The following is a 24,774-nucleotide window of genomic DNA, read 5'->3' as shown; positions in this document are numbered from 1 at the left end:
TTTTAAATCTGCTATTTTTTTTTAAAGGCACATTTTCTCAGAACTTTGGCCAACACGATGTAAGAATCAGAACTTTTATCTATTTTTACTTTTAATTTTAACAATACAACTCGGAGTAGGCACCTTCTGGCCCTTTCGAGTTTTGCCACCCCAGCAACACCTGCTGAGTTCTTCCAGCATTTCATGTGTGTGTGTGTGTGTGTGTGTGTGTGTGTGTGTGTGTGTGTGTGTGTGTGTGTGTGTGTGTGTGTGTGTGTGTGTGTGTGTGTGTGTGTGTGTGTGTGTGTGTGTGTGTGTGTGTGTGTGTTGCTGTTTTTGAAGACTTTTTTTTGAAACTTTGGCCGACACAATGTAAGAATTTGAACATCTATCTATCTTCATGTATTTTATTTTATTTAGTGATACAGTATAGAGTTCACCCTTCAAGCCACGTTCTCTCGGCAACCCACAACAAACACAATTAACCCTGACCTGATCATGGGACAGTTTACAATCAATCTGAGCCACGTGTGAAGGCCAGCAGTTGGACCCAGTTGTCAGAGGCTATTTGAGGCACTGGTCCCCTTTACCATGCCCAGCTATACAGACATACTTTATTGATCCTGAGGGAAACTGGGTTTCGTTACAGTCGCACCAACCAAGAATAGTGTGGAAATATAGCATTATAAAACCATAAATAATTCAATAATAATAAGTTAATTATGCCAAGTGGAAATAAGTCCAGGACCAGCCTATTGGCTCAGGGTGTCTGACACTCCGAGGGAGGAGTTGTAAAGTTTGATGGCCACAGGCAGGAAGGTTTAAGGAACCAAATCACTTGTATATACATCACAAACAACAGTGGTCCATCACTGATCCTGACAGAACACCACTGATAACAGATATCTAATTGGAGTAACACCCCTGTCTCTTGTGGCTGTCAGTTTTGAATCCAATCAGCCTTGGACTCCAAGTGCCTTAGACTGCTGGATCAGCCTCCCATGATGGACCACGTCAATGGCTTTCCTAAAGTCTGTGTATACAACATCCACTGCCCTACCCTCCTTGATCATCATCGTCACCTCCTCAAAAACACAACCGTTTGTAAGACATGACCTCCTCGACAGAAGGCAATGAAAACTGTCCTTAGTACATCCGTGCTTCTCTGGTAAGTATACCCTATTCCAAAGAATCTTTTCCCATAATTTCACTACCTCTAATATGAGGATCTCATTCCTCCTTTGGCTTTCTTGAACAGAGGACCAACCTTCGATTCTACGATCCTCTGGGACCACACCTATAACTAAAGACCTCTGTCAAGGGTCCAGTGACCTCTTCTCTTGCCTTCTTCAGTCACCTGACATAGATCCCTTTAGTCTATGGTGACCATCTATATCAATGTTCTATTTAGTCTACGGTGACCATCTATATCAATGTTCTATTTAGTCTACGGTGACTATCTATATCAATGTTCTATTTAGTCTATGGTGACCATCTATATCAATGTTCTATTTAGTCTATGGTGACTATCTATATCAATGTTCTATTTAGTCTACGGTGATTATCTGTGTAAATGTTCTATTTAGTCTATGGTGACCATCTATATCAATATTCTATTTAGTCTATGGTGATCATCTATATCAATGTTCTATTTAGTCTACGGTGATTATCTGTGTTAATGTTCTATTTAGTCTACGGTGACTATCTATATCAATGTTCTATTTAGTCTATGGTGATTATGTGTTAATGTTCTATTTAGTCTATAGTGACCATCTATATCAATGTTCTATTTAGTCTACGGTGACTATCTATATCAATGTTCTATTTAGTCTACGGTGATTATCTGTGTTAATGTTCTATTTAGTCTACGGTGACCATCTATATCAATGTTCTATTTAGTCTACGGTGACCATCTATATCAATGTTCTATTTAGTCTACGGTGATTATCTGTATCAATGTTCTATTTAGTCTACGGTGACCATCTATATCAATGTTCTATTTAGTCTACGGTGACTATCTGTGTGTCAGGAATGCGGCCGGATGGACCCAAACACAGGACGCAGACACTGAAGTACAAGGGGGAGGACAGGATGGGGATGCCATGGCATTTAAGGGTAGAGCTGGGGTTCAGGTAGATAGAGTGTCAGGCAGGCAGGCAGGCAGGTAGATTCCTTATGGCGGGCCGCAGGGATCCCGGGCAGGGCCGCCTCCCAGGCGGAAAACACGGAGGCCTGGGCCAGTCGCGGACACCTGGGCAGGTGCGGGGCACAACCCTTAGGGAGCAATAGGTGGAAGGGGCAGAACCCCCACGGGGGCAGTGGCAGTCCGGCCGGACCCGCCCGACGGAGGCAACGGGTAGGACGCTGGGTCCAGGGTGAACAGCAGGACTACCGTGATACGCCGGTAAATTGGGAAAGGCAACCGACAGCGTGGCAGCGCAAGCAAGGAGAATAAGGCAGAACCGCGGGACCAGCGCACAGGAGAGAGGCAGGGGAACAAGACCAACCGGATAGAGCATATACAGAACAGTCCAGCAACCAGGGCAGCAATTAGGGTAAAACAGGATTCCGAACAGGATACAGAACAAAACGACCACCCGCCTGGTCCCTGTCCCAAGGCCCCTTATACACACCTGCAGCTCAATGGGCCACAGGTGTGCCTCCTTGAGCCAGGAGGGTCCTAACTAGATCACTGGTGACGGGAGGGACAACTGCAGGACCCGGAGTCCGGAGCCCTCGGACCGGATCGAGACCCGGAACGCGGATTCCAGACCGGACCGGACCGGACCCTGACACTGTGTTAATGTTCTTCAAGAAACCCAACACCTTCTTGATGTCAACATGCTCTGGACTATGAGTAAACCCCTCCTTGATGTCACTATCCTCCATGTCCTTCTCCATGGACATTACTGATGTGAAGTACATTTTGTACCTCAGCCCCTTCCTCTGGCTTCAGGTGTGATTCCTCTTCCTTTTTGTCCTGGAGTGGTCCTACACACTCGCACGTTACCCACTTTCCTTTAACATGCCATGGGAATATGTTTAATCCTAACAGGGCATTAAATGGCCCTTATAGTCTTCCCCCACCCCCTACCAATTTCCTGTTTACATTCTTCTCTGCTTCCTCTGTATGTCTGTCTTTATAGAGCGGGGAGTTAGCCCCTCTGACCCTTTGAGCCATGCCACCCTGCAGCCCCGATTACCCCTAACCCAATCACGGGATAATTTACAATGACCAACTAACCTACCTGGTACATCTTTGGACTGTGGGAGGGAAGAGGAGCACCCAACGGAAACCCATGCATTCCACGGGGACTCCTTATAGAATGGCATCAGAATTCAACTGCAGAATGCCCCGAGCTGCAATAGCGTTGGGCTAACCGTTGTGTTACTGTGACTCCCATACATTCATTAAGCACTCTGTCCAATTGCAGCTTCTCAAACCTTACGTATGTTTCCTTTTTTTTACTAAATTTGCAACATCTCTCATGATCTAAGCTTCTCCCTGATCAGTAGTGCGAACTCCCCACCCTACTGTCTTGGAGTCATTGTCATGGCGTTAAAAGATGTGGATTTGGGAGGTGCTGTCAGAATAGCCTGGGCAAGTAAGTGGAATGCATTTCATAAATGGTACACGCTATAGCCTCTTTGCCCTGACAGCAGGGAGAATAAATGTTCTGGATGTCAATCACATTATCTGTGTCACTTTAATTGTATCCAGTTCTTCACTGTTGTTCCACTAACCTGGATGAGTCGAAGGTATCCCATCATGTCCCTGACCTGCTTGTAGATGGTGGATGGCTTTAGAGTGTCACTACAAGATGCCCAGCTCAGACTAGCTTTATAGCAATGGCATTATGTAGCTGGTGCAGTTGAGTTTCAGGTCATTGGTGGGAGACAGCATAGTTATGCCACTGAACGTCAAAAAGTTTGTAACCCAACTTTATGTTGGGGATGGTCCTTGTCTGACTCTCCTGAGAAGTGAAGGTTATGGGCCAGTTATCAGTCTTGGTCTGAAAGTTACCTGGCTCTTGATGCATGCAGGTATGGACTATTTCAGAGAAACCACAAATGGAATTGAAGATTGTGCAATTATCAGTGATCCTGCAATGGAAAGCCGTTAATGAAGTGAGTCTCACAAGCTGTTCCAAGAACTCCTGCAGTGATATCCTTGGCCTCAGATGATTGATCTCCATCAGTCACAACTATCTTCCTTCATGTGCGAAGTTTGGCAAGTCACTGGAGACTTTCCCCTTGGTGCCCATTGACTTCAGTTTACCAGGGCTCCCTAATGCTGTACACTGTCAACTTGATGTTTCTGGACCTCACTTTTGGGCCCCATATCTAAGAAAGGATGTGCTGGCATTGGAAAGTGTCCAAAGGAAGTTTATAAGAATTATCCCAGGGTTAATGTATGAGGAACATTTGACGGCTCTAGTCCTGTACTAACTGGAGTATAGAAGAACGAGGAGGATCTCATTAAAACCTACAAAACATTGAAAGGCCTAGAAAGAGTGGATGTGGAGAGGATGTTTCCTATAGTGGGAGAGGCTAGAACCAGAGGGTGCAGCCTTAGAATAGAAAGATGTCCCTTTACGACAGAGATGAGAAATTTGCTTAGCCAAAGGGTGATGAGTTTGTGGAAGTCATTGCCACAAGCAGCTGGGGATGTCAAGTCATTTGGTATATTTAAAGTAGAAGTTGACAGGTTCTTGATTAGAAAGGGCATCAAAGGTTATGGGGGGAAAGCAGGGGAATGGAGTTGAGAGGGGAAATAAATCAGCCAATAGCAGAGCAGACTTGATGGGACAATTAGACGAATTTTGCTCCTATGTATTAGAGAATTCAGCTCTTTGGTCCCAGGCTCTGATGAAGCTTAGAAGCTCATACTCTTGGTGAAGCACACAATAGGATTTGGTATTTATCGGTCAGTAAATACTTTTTGACAGCATTCTCAACAGCACCTTACTGATGACTGACTTGGCTGGTAATTAGTCAGACTGGATTGGACCTGGACTTACTGGGGCAACTTTCCACATTGTCAGATAGATGTCAGTACTGCTTTATGCTGGACTAGTTTGGCTAGTGGCACATTATCATTCAAGATGACTTCTACCACATACTTACTGATGGTTTCTGCTGCTACTTTTCATCCTGTTGGGGACGTCCCTGCATCTAAGGAAGTTGGGAATGTTCCTGAACCTAAGGAAGTTGGCAATATCATGACTTATGAATCCAATATCCGTGCAGCCATGTCTTTTGGAATCGTTTGAAGTCTTAGCCAAACCCACCCATAAACTTCCTTCCACCAATCCCAATGGTCACCATCGGGGAATGCTTACTTTGCGCACCTGTGGTTTGGGTAAATTCAATGAATTCCAAGACGCATTTTATTCTATTGATATCATTAGTTTAATCCAAACATACACCACATTGTGCTTCTTTTCAATCATCAGAGTATTTCAACATTTAATGAAAATTCACATTCTGCACAGGGCAGGCGGTTGTTAGTCACTGAACTCCCAAAAGGATTAGTTAATTGATGAGGAGCACCTCATAATCATCCTTGTCTTCATGTTTCCAGGAGCTCTGTGCCCTTCATCCTCACGTCTGCTTGATGCTGCTACTGACAATGGCACTAACAGCTCAGTGGAGTGGTGAGAACACAGCGCTACCATCCATAAACCATGCCTGGGCTACTCACCCACCTGTGACAACACAGACAAAGTGCTGGAGGAACTCAGTGGGCTGGGCGGGGGCGCGCAGTTCATAGAAATTAGAGAATTTGATGTTGATGCCAACAAGTTGGGAGACAACCAAGATGGAATATGAGGTGTTGTTCCATGGCATCAACATGGCAGTAAAGGGGACTGTGGACAGGCCTGTTAGTGTGGAAATTGGAAGTGATAACCACTTCCCAATGCCCCCATGTTGTTTCCCATTATTCCTGTGGCCCCCTTACTGCTGCTCTTTCCCCTTCCTCACCTTCACTTTCCTCCCTCTGGTTCCTCACCTCCTTTGCGTTATTCCGTGGTCTCCCGTTCTCTCCAATCAGATTTTTTTCTCCTCCGGTCCTTTGTCTCTATAGTATGTCACACCCTAGCTTCTCACATTATTCTCTCCCTCCCCCACCCTCCACCCTTTCACCTGCACCCACCTATCACCTGCCAGATTGTGCACTTTCCCCCCCTTCCCCTTTTACTGTGGCTTCTGTCCTCTTCCTTGATGAAGGGCCCCGGCCCAAAACATTGACTGTTCATTTCCCTCTATAGATGCTGCTTGGCCTGCTGAGTTCCACCAGATTTCCAGCATCTGAAGAATGTCTCGTGTCATCTAGCTGCGAGAGCTCTGCCTTGTTATAGCTCAAAGGTTCCTTTCCTCCTGGCAAATACTTCTCTATTACAAAGACAGCATGACAAATAATTCTGGAGTGGTTCCTTCTGGCGAAGCTGTATATTTACATTACACTACATCCCTGCATCCCCAAAGGACAGGAAAAGGCAAAATCCCTGCAGGTTTTATTACCTGAGATCTTCCTCCAGGGCCGGTGCACAGAATGTCCAGGATTCTCACCTCCTGTCAGCAGCGCATCCTTATCCTTACTTGGACCACCCGTGCAAGGAAAGGGAAGCCTGTGTTATTCTGCTGGAAAGCTGTGATACTGATACCTGGCAATTTCCACTGGATGTTCAAGCTATCCCCCCACTCTTCTCCTTGTAGGTGTCCACCAAATGTTAAGAAGGTGAACAGACGACCCACATCTGATGCACAGTTAGAAGCCACCCCTTTCCAAATTTCTAGATAGCATTCAGACAGTCCATGCACAAAGTTTCCCCCCAATGTTTATTTAATTTCTATTCATCCCCATCTAATGTTCTACTGACCCCAAAATAATATTCAGATTATTCCTATCAAAGCTCCAGACAGTTTACACCCAAAGTCCAGATAGTCTTCATTAAGTTCATCTAGGTGTACCATCCCTACCTGATGTCAACAGATAATCTTGTCTTTGACGTCAATCTGATTCCCAACCAATATCCCCACCCGATGCCTACAGAATCTTCCCCCTCGATGTCCAACTTATGTGACTGTACCAGAGAGCCAGCCAGTCCTCACCCAATGTCCAGCCAGTAGCCACCAATGTCCAGATGGTCTCTCATGTTCCCCATCCACTGTCCAGATGATGTCTACCCCAGCTCCCCCTTGACCTTGAGAAGGTACCTTTGCTTATTCCTATAGTCAGATGATGAGTGAAATGACATTGTGGAATTCCAGCAATAATGAAGATCAGAGCCCATGTGTTGGAAGGCCCTGGCCTGGGGAAGTATGGAAAAGTCACCCCTAATCCACTTAGTAAACCAGGACCAGAGTGACGCTTCCCCCCACCTACCCCAGACCAGTCACAAACAGCCTCGATAACAAACCACGGCTCCGAGCAGAAGTGGGGGCAGCTGTAACAGCAGCAAAACTTACAGGGGGTCTTGTACCTGTTCCTAAGGATGGTGTTCGCCAACACAGAGGATTGGTGCTCCACTCAAAGGATTGAGAAGAACAGAAACGAAAAGAGATACCACAGGGAAATGTTCCTACAAATCCGACAATCACTAGACTCTACATGAGTGAGACTGCTGTTCATGCAAAGCTGTACACGCACTGGGCTCCGGCTGGAACTCAGACTTCACTCATCACCGACCGAGTGGCAATCAACACATCCGGCGTCGAGGGGAAGAAGCAGGATCGCTCATGTTCCTTCTGAGAATTCAGCTGAACAATTCTGGAAGGGAAAGAGTTCACTCTGAAACTGTACTCACATCTGTACAGACCTCACAATAAGTGGAACGACAGGAGGTCATCTACTCTGGTACAGGTAGAAGAGCGGAGTACTTCTGAATATGTAGGAGAACGGTTGGTATAGATCTGCAAAGGGACATACTTGATAACAAGTCGCCAATAGGTGGTGCAGTCAACAATCAGAAGGGCAAACGTGATGGCCTTAATTATGGGAGGGTTTGATAAAACTTCTAAAATAGTCTTATTGCAATTCTATCTACACTCGCTGTGTTGTGTACAGGTGTCGTGTCTTCCACCCATGAAGAAATGTACTTGCCATTGGAAGAATGCAGACAGATTTACTGGATGAGTTCCAGGGATGCTGGGCTTATTCTATGAGGTTAGATTTCCTGCCAGTGTTTAGAGCTTAGAAGAATGAGAAATCTTAGCGAAACATAAATCCTTTGAAGGCTTGACAGGTCAGGCGCCAAGAGAATATCTTCTGCAATTTGGGAAATCTAGCACAAGAGGGACAATTTGTGAATAAGGCGCAGATCACTAGGACTGAGGTGAAAGGTTTCTTCATTTGGGGGTTAATGGACCTTTAGAATTCTCAGCTTCCAGAGCTGGAGAGGCTTAACCATTGTGTTAATTCAGGGCAGAGAGCAACTTTGAGGAGTGCGGGAACAGTGGAGGGAAATGGTGCCGAGGAAGATCGGCCATGATCTTGACGAACAAGTGCAGCAGGCTCGAGGGGCCAGAAGGCCAGCTCCTGCTCTAAGACAACAAAAAAAAACACCCAGTGTTGCTCAGGCCCAGCAACATCATCCAGGACTAGGTACCTAATTATTCACAGGTTGTGGTAATTGTTTATTAGAGGTCTGAGTTACTCCAGGGAACAGCAATCAGACTTTGACACTGCCTGACAAGAATGGACATAAACTGCAGGACAACCTGTAGAAAGGATTAGTCCGGGGCTGAGGGTCAAGAGGTTAGGCCAGGCCTTGCATTAGATAATGGGCTCTATCTTGATGTCTAAATTGTTGTCCCTGATCTCACAACTTAACTAACAGTGCAGAGACGTCAGTGAGAACAACATATTCTACAAGAACAAAGTATTATAAAAAAATGCTCTGTTGGAAGTTGGGAATGGGTGGCACAATTGGAGATAAATCCTATTTAGTTCCAATTTACAGTCCCGATCCTGAAGAGATCTAGGATCAGTTAAGGGGATTGTCCACATGTCCTTCTTCCACATCAGAGCCGAGTTAAGGTGGACCATCCTTGGCCAGCAACTTGCCAAGTGCCACTGTGGTGTCGACCTCTTACCTGAACAACACTTAACTTTTCTAGTGGACTTTCCACACAGGGGAGGGCGAGCATCACACGGACTGGTTTCGAGACGTTCCCCACCTTCTTACAAACAGGGTCTGACCCTTTAAATCTGTGCACGACACAGCAGACCTGTCGGAAATTATTCAAGAGTCTTAGAGCTCATCCTCTGATTCCTGCGAACTATCAGAGCTGCCTATCGGGGATATTCTGGAGTCACAAGACGCTGGAATCTGGAGCAACTAACAACACGCTGGAGGAACTCAGCAGGTCGAGCCACCCCTGAGGAAGGCAAGGAATTGTTGACATTCAGGTTGAAACTCTGCGCCCTGCTTAAGGGGCTTTGAGCCCAAACGTTGACAATTCTCTCTCTTCCACACACACACACACACACACACACACACACACACACACACACACACACACACACACACACACACACACACACACACACACACACACACACACACACACACACACACACACACACACACACACACACACACACACACACACAGCTCAACCTGCTGGATTTTTCCAGCAGATTGTTTGCTGAAAGTCACAATCTTTATTTTATTTCTTTTATTTTAGTGAAACAGCACAGAGTACGCCCTTTTGGCCACCTCACCCCAGCAACCCTGGTTAACCCTAACCAATAACAGGACAAATTCCAATGACCAGTTAGCCTTCCTGGTATGTCCTTGGACTGTGGAAGGAATCCTATGCATTCCAGGGGAGGACGTACGGAATCCTTACGGATGATGCTGGAATTGAACTCTGAACTCCGACGCCCCGAGCTGTCATAGCGTTGCAGTAACCGCTAGGCTGCCCAACTGAGTAAAAACTCTGTATATTGAGGCTGAATGCGCAGTGCCCCCCTTGGCCACAACTGGCATTGCAGCACCTAAGCCAGAACGGAATGAGAGATTGAGCTTGGAGGTAACAGTTGTATTGAATTTAGGCTGAAACTTGAGGGATTTATGATAAATGGATAGATCTGAGATCCTTCCCTGGCTCAAACCTGCAGTGTGTGACTGACCCCACCAGCCCCCCCCCCCCATTCCCAGACCAGCGGCTGGCTCTCATTCTCTGCCCCGGCACTCAGGCGCTTGGACGACCCGTGAGATTCCCGGCACTCACCAGAAACACCGCCACGGCGGCTCCGGTCACGAATCCCACCAGCACGTCCGACCAGTGGTTCCGATACTCAGACACCCGCACCACCCCGGTGAGGAAGGTGAGGCACAGGAGAGTGAGGCACACTGCGGGCTTGGTCAGCCGCGTCCCCTTCGCCTGGAACATGATGGTGACGTACATCTGTGAACAGGAAGAAGCTACACTCACACAGCGGTCTCTGTGGGACTAACCAGACGTGACAGGCCTTCAAGTTCTCAACATCATTTCCAACATACTGTATCTTGCACCAACTGATCTCCATTGCCATGGTCAGGTGGTTGAGCTTCCTCCACCTTGCTGACTGACACAGTTGCAAGTAGCGGGTGTAGACTGATAAGAGAACTACCTTACAACATGGAAGGAGGACACTTTGGCTCATCGGTTTAATGCTAACTCACAGAAAACTGCGCTCCCCAATGACCTTCCCTGGAAACGCTCTCCTCTCATTCCCTCAACGTCCAAGTTTCCTTTGTAAGTCCTTTGCAAAGAGAGTGGCTGGTGTGTGGAATGTGCCACCTGAGCTATTGGAAGAGGCAGGGACGTTAGGAGTGTTCAGGAAGCTCTCAGATTGGCTCATAGATGATAGAAGAGTAGAGGGCTATGTAGGAGGGAAGAACTAGATTGATTTTAGAGTAGGTTAGAAGGTCAGCACAACACTATAGCTAAAGGGCCTGTACCTTTGCTGTATGTTCCACATACCTCTTCTCTACACGCCAGGGGTACTGACAGTGGGCAATTAACCTCGTGACTGTTAGCATTTCTTTGCATTCTTTCAACCTTGGGAAAGATGGAAATAAGGTTGAAGGAGTACAGGGAAAATTTACAAGGACGTGGCTGGGTCTGGAGGACCCGAGTTAGAAGGAAAGATTGAATAGGTTACCACTTTATTCCTTGCAGCGTAGAAGATTGAGGGGAGATTTGACAGAGGTATAGACAGGGCAAATGCAAGCAGGCTGTTTCCACTGAGGTTGGATGTGATTGCAACTAGAGGTCATAGGTTAAGGGTGAAAGGTGAAAAGCTCAAGGGGAACATGAGGGAAAACTCCTTCACTCAGAGTGTTATGAGAGTGTGGAACGAGCTGCCAGCACAATTGGTGCATGCGAGCTCGATTCCAACGTTTAAGTTCGATAGGTACTTGGATGGTAGGGGCATGGGGAACTATGGTTCCAGTGCATGTTGATGGGAGTTTAAAAGTTCAGCATGGATTAGATTGGGCAAAGGGCCTGTTTTTTCCCTTTGCTGTACTTTTCTATGACTGTATTTGGGATGTGGAGGAAACCAGAGCACCTGGGGAAAGCCACACAGGCAGAGGGAGATCATGCAAACTCCACATAGACAGCACACAAGGTCAGGACTGGATCCAGATTACTGGAGTTGTGATGTAGTGTCTCTGTCAGCCGATAGTGACCACATCGTCTGCGTGTGCTTGGATGTGCAGCTGTAATTCTAGATCACAGAGACAAGATTAAATCCCACCTTTACAACTGGGGTTCTTCAACAGAAGTAATTAAGTCAATTTTTAATTTAAGTAGTAACGGTAACCATGAAACGATTAGCTTTATTGAACCTGTTATACTTTGTAACTTCAAAACATTAAACTAATTCAAATGAAGAGACGGGGAGTCTGAAATGCAGAAATAACTTCGTCTTTAGTTTAAGTGAGGTACGTACACATCACGTGGTAGCGTGATGACGTTTGTAATTAACGTAATTTTACTTATAACCAGTATTAATTTTTTAAATCATGTGTTCTGGGGAGGAAATCTGCTGTCCATGCCTGGTCTGAGCTCTGTATGTGACTTCAGACACACTAACATTGTTAAATTCTTATCTGCCTCTTAGTTCAGGGTCAATTCAGGATGGTTACTGTGCTTACAGGAAATGTATTCAAAACAAACAATTTTATCAGGCTCATCAAACTGAACAAAGCCTGATTTTATTGTGGTCCAAATTACACATCAGCTGCTTTGATCATCCTCACACACCCACACAAGAGATTCTGCAGATGCTGGAAATCCACAGCAACACACACACAATACTGGAGGAACTCAGCAGTCTAGGGAGCGTCATTGGAGGGCAATAAACAGTTGACTTTTCCGGCCCAAAACACTGACACTTTATTCACCTCCGTAGATGCTGCCTGACCAGCTGAGTTCTCCCAGCACTTTGTGACAACCCACGTGCACTTCATCTCCCAGCATCACCGGTTGAACTGTGCACACGTACAGCTCTGACTCCCCGTCACAGTCACCGCTGTGGTGAGTATTTCAGAAGCCTTCTCCTCGAGTCCCTTTGCTTTTGCCCCTCTGTTTCTGCTTGGATGGCTGTTTGCCCTCTCAGTTTTGCACAGAACGTAGAATAGTACAGCACAAGAACAGGCCATTCTACCCACAAGGTTGTGCCCGACCAGCTAAAGAGCGAATCAAAAACACAAAATCACTCATCCCTCTGACCAACACAATGTCTATATCCCTCCATCTTCCTCATATTCATGTGCTTATCTAAACATCTCTTAAAAGCCTCTAATGTATTTGCTTGTACCTCCATACCAGGCATCCACCACTCTCAGTAAAAATCTTACTCCTCACATTCCCCTTGAACCCTCTCATCTTCAATGCATGCCCTCTGGTACTAGACACTTCTACCCGTGTCTATGCCTCTCATAATCTTATAAACCTCTATCAGATCTCCCCTCAGCCTCCGGCGCTCCAGACGAAACAACCCAAGTTCATCCAGCTTCTCGTGATAGCACGTGCGTTCGGACAGTCAGCACCCTCTTCAGTACCTCAATGTCCTTCCTACAACTGGGTGACCAGAACCGTTTCATTCCATCACCTTCCACCAGAAATCTGGATAAAATGACTACCTTCCCCACCCTCCTGTCACTGCCCACTTACACCAAGCCTGTAGCCGGATGAGCTAGGTCCATACTGGACCGACGATGACATATTTTATACCTGTCCCATCTCTTGTCCCAAATAAACACCATGAGACTTTGAAGCACGATTAGGCAATTTAGTCCATCGAGTCTGCATCACCATTCAATCATAGTTGTTTTTTTCCCCCTCTCAACACCATTCTCCTGCCTTCTCCCTGGAACCTTTACTAATCGATAACTTATTAATCTCTGTTTTAAATATACCCAATGACTTGGTCTACACAGCCATCTGTGGCAATGAATTCCGCAGATTCACTACCCGCTGGCTAAAGAAATTCCTCCTCATCTCTGTTCTAAAGGGACGTCCTTTGCCCTGTGGTCCTAGACTCCCCCACTCTAGGAAACATCCTTTGTATGTCCACTCTATCTAGGTCTTTCATTATTCGATAGGTTTTAATGAGATCCCCCCCCCCCCCAACCCCCAATTCTTCCAACCTCCAGCGAGTACAGGCCCTGACCCATCAATATCTGGAGTGGCCCACACTGGCCATCCACAAGAACGTCTTCTGAAGGGCAGTCAGGGATGAGTGATAAATGCTGGCCTTGTCATCTGCTTACCCATTCAGTGAATACACGACGGCTCTCTCATTCTCACACACACACACACACGACTGCCTACACTTACACACATACAAAGCCACGAACGTCCTCCGTCTGTCTGGCCATTCCACTGCACGCAGATAAAGAAGGATTCCTCCTTGCTGATTCCATAACAGTTTGCTTTTTGACCAATCAGGGTTGTTAGCCCTGAGCCGAACCCCTGAACCTGGACCACTCCTAGTCTGGCCTCTACCCTTTGACCTGTCTGGTATGGGTGGTCCCACCAAGACCTAAAGCAGAAGGCTCTGACTTTAGCCAACGTATCTCTCCGGATCATTCAAGCCCCCAAACCCTACGACAAGGTTGTGGTCCTCTTGAAGGAAAATGACATCATGCCATACTTCCACATGACATCCGTTCAGACGTCTGCGTGGAAATCCTCACCCTGTTTCATTCCCCCGACATAATCTCTCAGTCCTGTGCTCACTCACCTGACTCTCCCTGACATCTGCTGGTTGGCAGCTCGTGATTCAGTCTCTCTCAAACGCTTCAGCTGCTCTCTCCTCATTTCCTGGCAACTTCCTCAACATTTCCAGTCTCCTGCAGACCACCAGCCCTGTGAGTAACCTCCTGCTCCTTCACCGCTCACCTGAACCCTGTCCGTCAGCCTTCTGTCCTCCGCTCTCTCTCCCGAGAGGAAGTTCTGCTCCCTGATGCACCCGTGGCCTGCTGCCCGAAATCAGCGCCTGGTAAGTGGCCTCTGACTGAAGCCAGAATAATCCTCTCAGGGCTGAACACATCAGAGTCTGCGGCTGTCTCTGACAGCCCTAACGTGGGCATGCTCATGGATCCAATAAAACTTGCTGTCAGAGATGATATTCCTATATTCCTGTAGGCAAGGCCAACACTACTGGATTACCTGCTTATTCAGCAGTGGCCACTGCTACTTTGAAAAGCGCATCATAATTTTTGCAGCGTGCGTGGTCGTTTGGGCCGCGTGCCTGACTCACCACGGTATAGATGGCAGCGTACATGCTGAGCGCTGCGTCCTTGCAAGGGAACGCTCGCCTGGCACTGGACACCAGGCTTGGGCTTCCGGTGCAGGCATCCGGGGAGACGATGAACTGGGAAGGCTGGCTGCAGCCCAGAGCTGTGTAGTTGGGTCGACAGACGGTGAGGAAGTGTGGCGTGGGACTTCCCATTACCACCTGCCCCGCGTTCACAAATATATCGGTGGCAAACAGGCCGAATGCGTAAACCCCTGGAAGAGAAGCGAGAGTTAGGAGGACCGGTGAAGAACTCGCGTCATCTATTCATTGCCCGCCCTTGACCTGCAGCTCCAATTGTTGCTCATCCCCCTCAGCATACTCGCGAATGGCACGTCCTATCCGGATGGCGCGCAGGAAAGCTTCTCACGGTAACTTGCTACATGTGACAATAGTAAAACAGTACCACACTTCCCAAATCCCAGATCCAGATTCAGGATCTCGTCCCAGACTGAAATGTTCCAGGGTAACGTTCGTGGGTTCCATTTTATTGAGTCCCCTGGGTTGGAAACATAAAACTTCCCCAAAGTTCTTCCTGACAAAAGATTTTTTGTGGATCTGAATGGATGTTTCCAGTTAGACCAGTAATTTTATTCTGGGTATCAGGGTGCAGACATGTCTCCACCAAAGGAGACGCAAGGTGCTCCTTTCCTCCACTATCCTGCAGGTCACCCTTGGACAAGGTGTAGCATCTTCTTAGACCCACACCACCCCCAACCCCCCAATCAGGGTCATGTGAAGTCATGGTGGATGGTGCGTATCACAAGTCCTGGTTATCCGACTATTGATGCAAGGCAGACAATCTCTAAAGAGTACTGATAATGGCTGGGTGGAGGGGAGGTGTTGTTACCCGTCTTGTAAAGAGACTGCCCAGAAGAAGGCGCTGGCATAGCACTTCTGTAGAAGAAATTGCCAAGAACAATCATGGTCACGGATACATCCTGATTGTCCACGTCATTTGAAATGCATTTAATGAATGAACAAATTTAATTCAAAATCAGTACCCCACCACCAACACTGGTCTACAAACCCATGACTGAGGAGTCTGTACCAGGTATACAATTAACACTGGGTTTGGGTAGCTGGGATCCAGAGGAAGGGCCTGTGCTTTGCTCTGGGCACTGCCCTTGGGATGTCTGGGCTGCTCTCCTCATCCCTTCGCCTTGCTCAGGGCTGCCTCCCAGCCTCAGTAACACTGTGTTCTGATCCACTCACTGTGCTTGCCCTTACCCTCAACAAGAGCATATGTGATGCCACCCAGTGGTTGGAGAAATTCCAGGGGCTATAAGAAGCTGTGACGTACAGGTTTGGATGTGTTTGCTAGTTTGGCCAATTGCAGAGCAGAAGGCGGCCTTTGTGTAAGAACAGGAAGAAGGTGTTCCACCTTAATCCTATTGTAGAAGTAATGCAGGAGACCATTCGGCCCCTCAAGCCTCTTCTACCCATAACTGGCTAACCCTACAGCCCCTCAAACCTCCTTCCTTCAGAGAAGGTGAGAGCGTTAGAGATCAGCATCCAAAATGCAAGTGTCACCCCGAGAGGTTGGGGTGCGAGGCAGAGGCTTGTACCGGGTCTCGCCCATTCCTTTCCACAGCTTTGATTTGATCTGCACTCCTGGGGTTCTGAGATCTCACCTGGTAGAGGCACCACTGAGATGGAGGGCTGAGGCTTATACACCCCTACACTCTCTTTGCCCTCGCTATCTCACACATATTGTGGTCTGACCCCACACCAAGCGTACTTCTACTCCACCCAGCTTACTCTGATGGTACCTCTACCCACTGCGAGATGGGCGTCTCCGTCTTCACCCACCCACTCCCCCCATCCATGGAAGCAGATCGTGCCTACCTCCCCGAACCAAGAGTGAATGAAGGAAGCTATGATCCGCGGAGGTGTCTCAGCGAATTTCCCTTCCCTTGCTATACCCACTACTTGTAACGAGTGGACTACAGTGAACCAACGGAGAGGAACGGAAGCCAAACAGACCCAAGAACCTGATGACCCTGCGGACCAGAGGGTTCAGAGTGCAGCAGTCCGCCGTCACGATGGTTCGCTCGCGGCGGACAAACTCCGACTGAAAGGCGAACGCGGCCAACTCGCCCAGAACTATCTGCAAGACAAAGGCAGAGAAATTTGCTGCTTCGTTGAAAAAAAAGCACTTCAAGACGAGTATAAAACCTTTCCGTACACAACTGGTTGTGGATTATGGTGGGGGCTGAAACACTGAGGTGATGGGGCGAGTGGGGTGGGGGTGGGGGAGAGAGGGAGGAAAGGTGTTCTGGGACTGCTTGGCAATATGACACTCCCATTAGTCTGAACAGCGCCAGGTAAACTCAATAGAGCTTCACTCTCAGGGCCACCAACTACACGAACACCAGCAGTAAAAACTTCATTCAATGGAGAATATTTTAGACTTCCATTGGCAAGTTCAAGTCATCAGTGACAGGACTGGGCCGCCTTGCAACACCACAACTCTGCTCCCAAGAATGGCCCCCGCTCCATCAGTGCCAGTGGTCATGTAACCACTCCCCCCACCCACGTGATGCTGTTGCCAGTGACTGAATTTTAGAATTTTCAGCTTTCTTGGGGGGCGGGGGATACTGCACAGGATCGAAAGAAGCTACAGAAAGCTGTAAAATTAGTCAGCTCCATCTTGGGTACTAACCTCCATAGTATCCAAGACGTCTTCAAAGAGCAGTGCCTCAGAAAGGCGGTGTCCATCATTAAGGACCCCCACCACCCAGGTCATGCCTTGTTCTCACTGTTACCATCAGGAAGGAGGTACAGAAGCCTGAAGGCACACACTCAGCAATTCAGGAACAGCTTCTTCCCCTCTGCCACCCGATTTTTAAATGGACACTGAACCCATGAACACTACCTCATTTAAAAAAATTATTTCTGTTTTTGAACTATTTTTAATTTAACTATTTTATCTATATTTACTATAATTCATTTATTTTTTTCTCTATATTTGTCATGTATTGCATTGTGCTGCTGCCGCAAAGCTAACAAATTTCACAACAAATGCTGGTGATATTAAACCTGATTCTGATAAAAACAAGTATTTCCCCCAGAGTGTAGCACTGTATATGAACATCAAATGGTTCTTACTGTTGCCATGGGAATGGCTGATGCTAACGACTGGAGCAGGACTGGCGGAAGAAAGCTCATCTCCTCTGGCCCTGGGTATGGCTTCATGTAAGCACTGTCATAGCAGAAGAAACCCTGTCGGTGCACGGTGAATGTGTCCGTGTACTCAAAGTAGTATGTCAGTAAGACCATCCCAACCATAATCAGTAGCTGGAACACAATGCAACGTTAGTGAGAGGGCGGCCGAGGAAGATTATGGGAGAGAGAGAACGACTGAGAGGGAGAGATTGAGGCAGAAAAGAGTAAGACATAGAGAGGACGAGAGGATGAGAGTGAGAGACAAAGGAATGGGCAAGGGGGCAGAGGAACAGTGGGAAAGGGAAAGAAAGTGAGAGGTGGAGTGAAAATGGGAAGAGAATGAGAGTGAGGGAGAGGGGAAAATGGGAGAAGGGGGCAGAGTGGAGAGAGAATTATGCAGAGGATAATGGAATGAAACTGAAAGTTTGAAACACAGCATTGGAGAAATGTGAAGCTGAGTGGATTGAAGGACAAGAGAAATTAAGGAAGAAAGCACAAATTAAAGGGAGTGGTGAGAAACAGGCAAAAAATACTACAGCAGAAGAAGGCTGAGTAAGTGGGTGGGCGTGGGAGGGAGAGAGATATGGAGATAATTTCAGTGAGAGGAGAGAAATAAACAGAGTAAAACAGAGTGATATAAAAACAAACAAAACAGTATAAAGATTAATTATACACAGACAATGAAATAAATAGAGATATTCAAAGGGGGCAGTGGGGAATCTATAAATGGGCACTGTGACAAAGAATACATTTTTTGAAAGACTACAGTGTAAATTGTAATCTCCAAGGGAGTTTGGAGATTCAAATATTTACAATCCAGTACTGATTTAACTAAGAGTACAGAGTTCTAGGTCAGTAATCCAAAGAGAGTGTGTTGAAATCTCACCATGGACCATGAGAAACTTAAAAATAAATATGACATTTTGGAAAAGAAAAGACATTATAAACATGAAACGTGGCTTGTCTGAAACCCATCTGGTCCACCATGGTAAAGAGATTCCAGTAAAGATTTGCAGTCCTACAGAGTTAACCCATTTGTAACTTCAAACCCATCCGTGCACTTTGGCCTATTTATTCAGTTCTAGAACAACTAGAACTCGACAATAAATGTAATGTCTACGTCAATGTAGGTTAAATATTAGTAAATAATTAGGACCATTTCTCCGTGGAAGAGGTTTTTGCTCCTGCTAGTACTGGTTCTTCAGTCAGTTATCTTGAGTTCATGTCCCCATTTATTGACCCTCCCTATCAAATGGGAAGTCTCTCTTGATCCACTCTTTATGATCTGGGAGCCCTCCCTCGGCATCTCCCCGGTTTCTCCGTATGGCTCCTTCATCCCTAGCAGCGTTCAAGTAAATCTATTGAAACTCTTGAATAAATTAATCAGGGATAAATTAAGAAAAAAAGCTATAAAACAGAATTGCACAGGTGTTAAATTCTGAAAGCAGCATACAATGAACCCCCGACTAAGGGATGAGATCAGAGCTACTTGGTGCCGTCACCCTACTGTGAAACCTGGTGAGCCTTCAAGGGGACGAGGAGACTTTAAGAACATCCTGATCTCCAAGATGGTTATGCCCAGTGTGAGTGCCAGCCAACTCGATGACCGACACTCGGTTTGAAATTCTGTCAGGAGCTCTCTACCCTGGAACTCGTCGCAGCCTTGGTCCAAACCTGGACCACGGGGCTGAATCAGGGTGTATGTGAAGAGAGAAGGGGCTGCCTGTGACATCAACGCAGCATTTGCCAAGTGTGGCGAGATCAAGGAGCCCTGGTAAAGCAGGACAATGGGATCAGGTGAATATTCACCGGCTGGGCTCATATCCTGCAGAAAGGAGGATGATGGTGATTGCTGATCAGTCATCTGAGCCCCAGGGCAGTGTATGAGGTCAAACACTCTTCAGCAGCTCTGAACAATCTTGTGGCCACGTAATTTCAGAAGTTTCATGACTCCTCGAATAATCTGCAGTATCTGTACACTGAGATTTCAGTCTGGAAAAAGACGCCACCAACTGAGACTGAGCAAAGCTATACATGACACCTGTAACAGTTTTGACCTGCAGATCGGCCCGAGTCCCAGCGTTTAGTGTTACAGTTTCATGTTTCCACCTCTACAGCCTTACCAACTGCACCTCGACCGCAGCTCAGCCGTGAAGGTGGAGGGAGAGAGGGAAAGAATGACATGGTGGTTCAGGAGCTGGGGGAGGGTTGTTGGGAGAGAGAGACAACGGTACTGATTCCCAGAATGAGAAGTGTTATAAAATAGACATTTGGAAATAGGAACACAAGAGATTCTGCAGATGCCGGAGATCCAAAGCAAAGCACAGAGAATGCTGGAGGAACTCAGCAGGCCGGGCAGCATCTATGGAGGAGTTTAAAAAAAAAACCAGCTGAAGTTTTGGACCCAAAATGTCAACTCTCCATAGAATATGCCCCACCTGCTGAGCTCCGCTGGCATTTTGTGTGTGTTGCATTAGAAATTAAGGCAATGAGTACGCCACTCGGCCCCTCAAACCTGCACCTTCATTTGATATGATCATGGCTGATTTGTCCTTAGGACTCATCTCTTTTCCTGCCAATTCGCTGCCGCACTCACTTCCCCATATTTCAAACAAAAAGTCCCCCCCCCCCACCTTTATTTAGGAGATACAGCACAGAACAGACCCTTCCCGTCCTTTGAGCCACACCGCCCAGCAAACCCCCCCATTAAACCCTAGCTTAATCATGGGACAATTTACAATGACCAATTAACCTGCCAACTGGTACGTCTTTGGACTGTAGGAGGAAACTTACATGGTCACGGGGAGAGCGTACAAACTCCTTATAGGTAGCAGTGGGAAATGAACCCAGGTCGTCAGCAGTGTAAAGCGCTGTGCTACCCACTATGCTATTGTACCGTCTTCTTTAAATGTAACCAACAACTTGACCTCCACAATCCTTTGGGATAGAGAATTCCAGCGATTCAGCACACTTTGTGCGAAGATAATCCTGGACTCCAGAGATCTGAATGACTGTGACCTAACTTTGTAACCCTGTACCTCTTGTTCGACATTCTCCCAGCATTAGAAACGTCTCTATATCTACCCTATCAAATTCCCTCAGTGATTTATATATTTCAATAAGATGTACAGCGAACCTCTTCAAATACAAATCTCAGTTCTTTAGCTACTGGGAATAGGACAGCCCCAACAATCCATTTTATGCCACCCATGCCAGTATATCTTTTACATAACAGGACCAAAACAGTGCACTTTATATGGCTCCACCGATACCCTGTACGCTTGTAATGTCAAAGCTTGGAAGAATGAGAGGTGATTTCATTAAAATGTTTAAATTTTGGGAGGGATTATAAAAGAAGATATTGATTTTTTCCTGGCTAAAATCTACATTTAGGGAACATTGTCTCAGGGTGTTTGAACACTCGAGTGAAATTCTGTTCCTAACGGAGTGTGACTCCCTGGAGTTTCTAACCTCACTCTTGTGTGGATTCAAGGCATAATCCACAGATCTTTGGGTTCTAAGGGAATCAAAGGAAGAACAAAGGATAAAGCTAAGACTTAATAAAGCCCTGGTGAGGAGCTTTGGGCTCCTGATCTAAGAAAGGACGTGCTGACATTGGAGACGGTTCACAGGAGGTTCACAAAAATGATTCCGGGATTGAAAGGCTTGTCATATGAGGAATGTTTGATGGCTCTGGGACTGTACTCACTGGAAGAATGACGGGGAATCTCACTGAAATCTATCGAATGTTGGAAGTCCTCGATTCAGTGGATATGGAGAGGATGTTTCCAATGCTGGGAGAGTCTAAGACCAGAGGACACACCCTCAAAATTAGAGGGATGTCTTTTTAGAATGGAGATGAGAAAGAATTTCTTCAACCAGAGAGTGGTGAATCTGTGGAATTTGTTGTCACAGGCGGCTGTGGAGGCCAAGTCACTGGGTATGTTTAAGGCAAAGGTTGATGGGTTCTTGCTTGGTCAGGGCATGAAGGGATACAGGGAGAAGGCAAGAGATTGGGGCTGAGAGAGAAAATGGATCAGACATGATGAAATGGTGGACCAGACTCCACGGGCCAAATGGCCTAATTCTGCTCCTATATCTTATGGTCTTACAAGAGGATTAAGTGAACCATGTGTAGATTTCCCATGACTCTTACTGAATGGTGGAGCAGGACCAGGCTGCAGAGGGTGAAATGCCAACGCTTGCTTCTATTTTGTATGTTGAGGGAAGGATCTTGGGAGGAAGTGAAAGAGGGAGTGGGTGGGTTTGGGGGAGCGGCCAGGGAACTGAAAGAGAATTTGAGTCTAATGGGCTTTCACAACCATGAGGGGAAGTATGCCATTCTTTTATCAAACGCACCTCGATTGTTAGGAAGCATGGGATGATGGAATCACTCCTACGGACGTCTTTCTCCTCACGAGGCATCTTTGTCACCGCAGGCTTCTCCGGACCTGAAGGAGATTGGCAGCCACGTTCAGAAATTAACATACAATGTCCAGAAAAGAGCAGCCAGAAATATCAGATCATAAAGGAAGAATTATATAATCGGGCATGTCCTCGGCAGAGAAGGAAAGATTGAGAGGTGGCAGAATCTATAAGATTTGATCTCAGTCCAAATGAGTGCTCCAGCGGACATGCCAAGAGTCGAAGAAGAAAAATGCAAAACTTGTTCGAAGAATCAAGGTCTGGAATTTTAAGCTTGTTTGGGATTAACTGGTTAGATGTACGAAGGTAACAAATATCCCCTCAGAACCACTTCCCTCCACTGCCTCCTTGCTTTACCCCTCCTCCCCTCCATTATAGCCTTGAAAATCACTCCCACACTCTTTATTGCCTTTCTGACCACCCCAACTTCCACAGGTCTCTGTTCAACTTTCCTGGCTCAAGAATATTTTCACCTCCCCAGTCTCCATCTTCCTGACCGCTCACTCTCCTTGGCCTCTCCCTTTCCTCCAAATGCTCATGCACAGTTTTGAGCAGTGATATGGATGGTGATCCTCGTGCTCTCTGCTCTCGTTAGACTGGGGTGCGATCAGTGCCAGATCTACTTCAGCTGGATGCCCGAATGGGGTATTGATGCTGGGGGAGATAGAGCTTTCGTACTGTGAGCTCTTCTTCAGTCTGTGCTCTCGGATGACTGTCCACAGCTCTGACCCTTGGTGTGGTATTCTCCCAGTACTGCCCCTCAATACAATACTCCTCCAGTACTGTCCATCAGAATTAACCCTCAGCATAATACTCTTCTCAGCTCTGTTCCTCAATGTGACACTCTCCAAGGTATTAACCCTCAGTGTGACACTGTCCAAGGTATTAACCCTCAGTGTGACACGCTCCAGGGTATTAACCCTCAGTGCGACACGCTCCAGGGTATTAACCCTCAGTGTGACACGCTCCAGGGTATTAACCCTCAGTGTGACACTGTCCAAGGTATTAACCCTCAGGGTGACACGCTCCAGGGTATTAACCCTCAGTGTGACACTGTCCAAGGTATTAACCCTCAGTGCGACACTGTCCAAAGTATTAACTCTCATTGTGACACTATCCGAGGTATTAACCCTCAGTGTGAACTCTACAAGGTATTAACCCTCAGTTTGACTCTCCAAGGTATTAACAGCAGGCATTTATCAGGAGAGGGGTTATTGGAGTTCCACACCAGTCCCCCAGCTCTAAAGCACACTACCCTTCAAAGACTTCTTCAATACCGCTCCTCAGCGGCGCTCCCTCACTGCTACCCTTTGACAGTACGATACTCCATCTTACTGCCCCTTCGGCAACGCGGCGCTCCCTCACTACTTCCCCTTCGGCAACGCGGCGCTCCCTCACTACTGCCCCTTCGGCAACGCGGCGCTCCCTCACCGCTGGGCCTCCGGCAGCACGGCCCTCTCTCACCCCCACCCCCCAACAGCGTGGCGCTCCCTCAGCGGCCGAACCGGATTCTGCCGGCAGGCCAGCAACAGGCTGTAATACCCGGGCTAGAGATCTCTGGGAGCCGCACTCCCTCCCTCCACATCGCGGGGTTTTCCCCGGGGAGGTGTGGGGGGTGAACCGTGGGTCCAACTGGTGGACCAAGGGAACCCTCAGCCCCGAGCTCCCCCGCCACCCTGCCGCTCTCGTGGTAAAGAGGAGAAACCTCCCGCCGGTTAATAGCGGTTGCATCTCACCCGGGTGGTTCACCCCGGCTTGGGGCAACAGCTCGGCGCATCGCGGAGGGTATCAATGGCCCACCTCAGCTCTTTGTTCGAGCACCGGAGCCCGGGATAGACGGAGCCGCCCCAACACCCGCTCACCTTCAGTAGATGCACATGCTCCCGCAGAGAGCCCCTCTCCCAGCGAGCCCCCAAACCCGGTCACATAGCCAGCCGGGAGCGCCGGGATCGCCGCATTGGCAGTCCGAGCACGTCCCAGACCCGGCAAGCTGTCAGGACGGCTGCCCCCGCCCCGCTGCCCGGCGCAAAAAACCCCGAGCCCGCTGGCAGCAAAGCGCCCTGCCAACGGAACCGGGGCCGGGGACAATGAAAGGCGAGCGGGGCGAGGAGCTTCCCACAACATCCCCATCCCCGACCATGGCACAGCCCACCACGTGAGTACCGTGCGGAGACACAGCCATGTTCAACAGAAGCTGAATGAGAAACCCTCCCTCGCTCCTCTTCTTTCCCTCTCCATCTTCTTCTTCCCCCCTCCCTCTCTCCCTCCCTTCCTCCCCATCTTCCCCCTCCCAACCTCCCTCCATCTTCTCTCCCTCCCTCTATCTTCCCCTCCCTCTATCTTCCCCTCCCTCTCTCCCTCCCTCCCTTCCTCCCCATCTTCCCCCTCCCTCCCTCTCT

The 24,774-nt window shown here is 47.6% G+C and overlaps 1 protein-coding gene across 3 annotated transcripts; it reads right to left on the bottom strand.

Annotated features, from left to right (window-relative positions):
• Positions 1–5,367: 5,367 nt before the first annotated feature.
• On the bottom strand, positions 5,368–24,525 carry LOC140740212 (phospholipid phosphatase-related protein type 5-like). 3 transcript variants are annotated; one of them, XM_073069267.1, is made up of 8 exons: positions 24,238–24,525; positions 22,310–22,401; positions 17,894–18,082; positions 16,769–16,892; positions 14,747–14,997; positions 10,222–10,398; positions 9,079–9,213; positions 5,368–7,753 (listed from the first exon to the last, which is right to left on the bottom strand). In XM_073069267.1, the coding sequence occupies exons 1-8, from the start codon at positions 24,503–24,505 to the stop codon at positions 7,721–7,723; spliced, it is 1,269 nt and encodes a 422-aa protein (XP_072925368.1). In that variant the 5' UTR covers positions 24,506–24,525; the 3' UTR covers positions 5,368–7,720. The 3 variants fall into 3 exon arrangements, with proteins under 3 accessions (XP_072925368.1, XP_072925367.1, XP_072925369.1); XM_073069266.1 differs by having other exon boundaries at positions 9,095–9,213; positions 24,238–24,523; XM_073069268.1 differs by lacking the exon at positions 17,894–18,082 and having other exon boundaries at positions 9,095–9,213; positions 24,238–24,523.
• Positions 24,526–24,774: the final 249 nt, after the last annotated feature.

This window comes from Hemitrygon akajei, chromosome 16, assembly GCF_048418815.1.
Source record: "Hemitrygon akajei chromosome 16, sHemAka1.3, whole genome shotgun sequence".
Taxonomy (NCBI): domain Eukaryota; kingdom Metazoa; phylum Chordata; class Chondrichthyes; order Myliobatiformes; family Dasyatidae; genus Hemitrygon; species Hemitrygon akajei.
The sequence above is the reverse complement of the archived record's forward strand: the minus strand, read 5'-3'. Positions and strand labels throughout refer to the sequence as shown.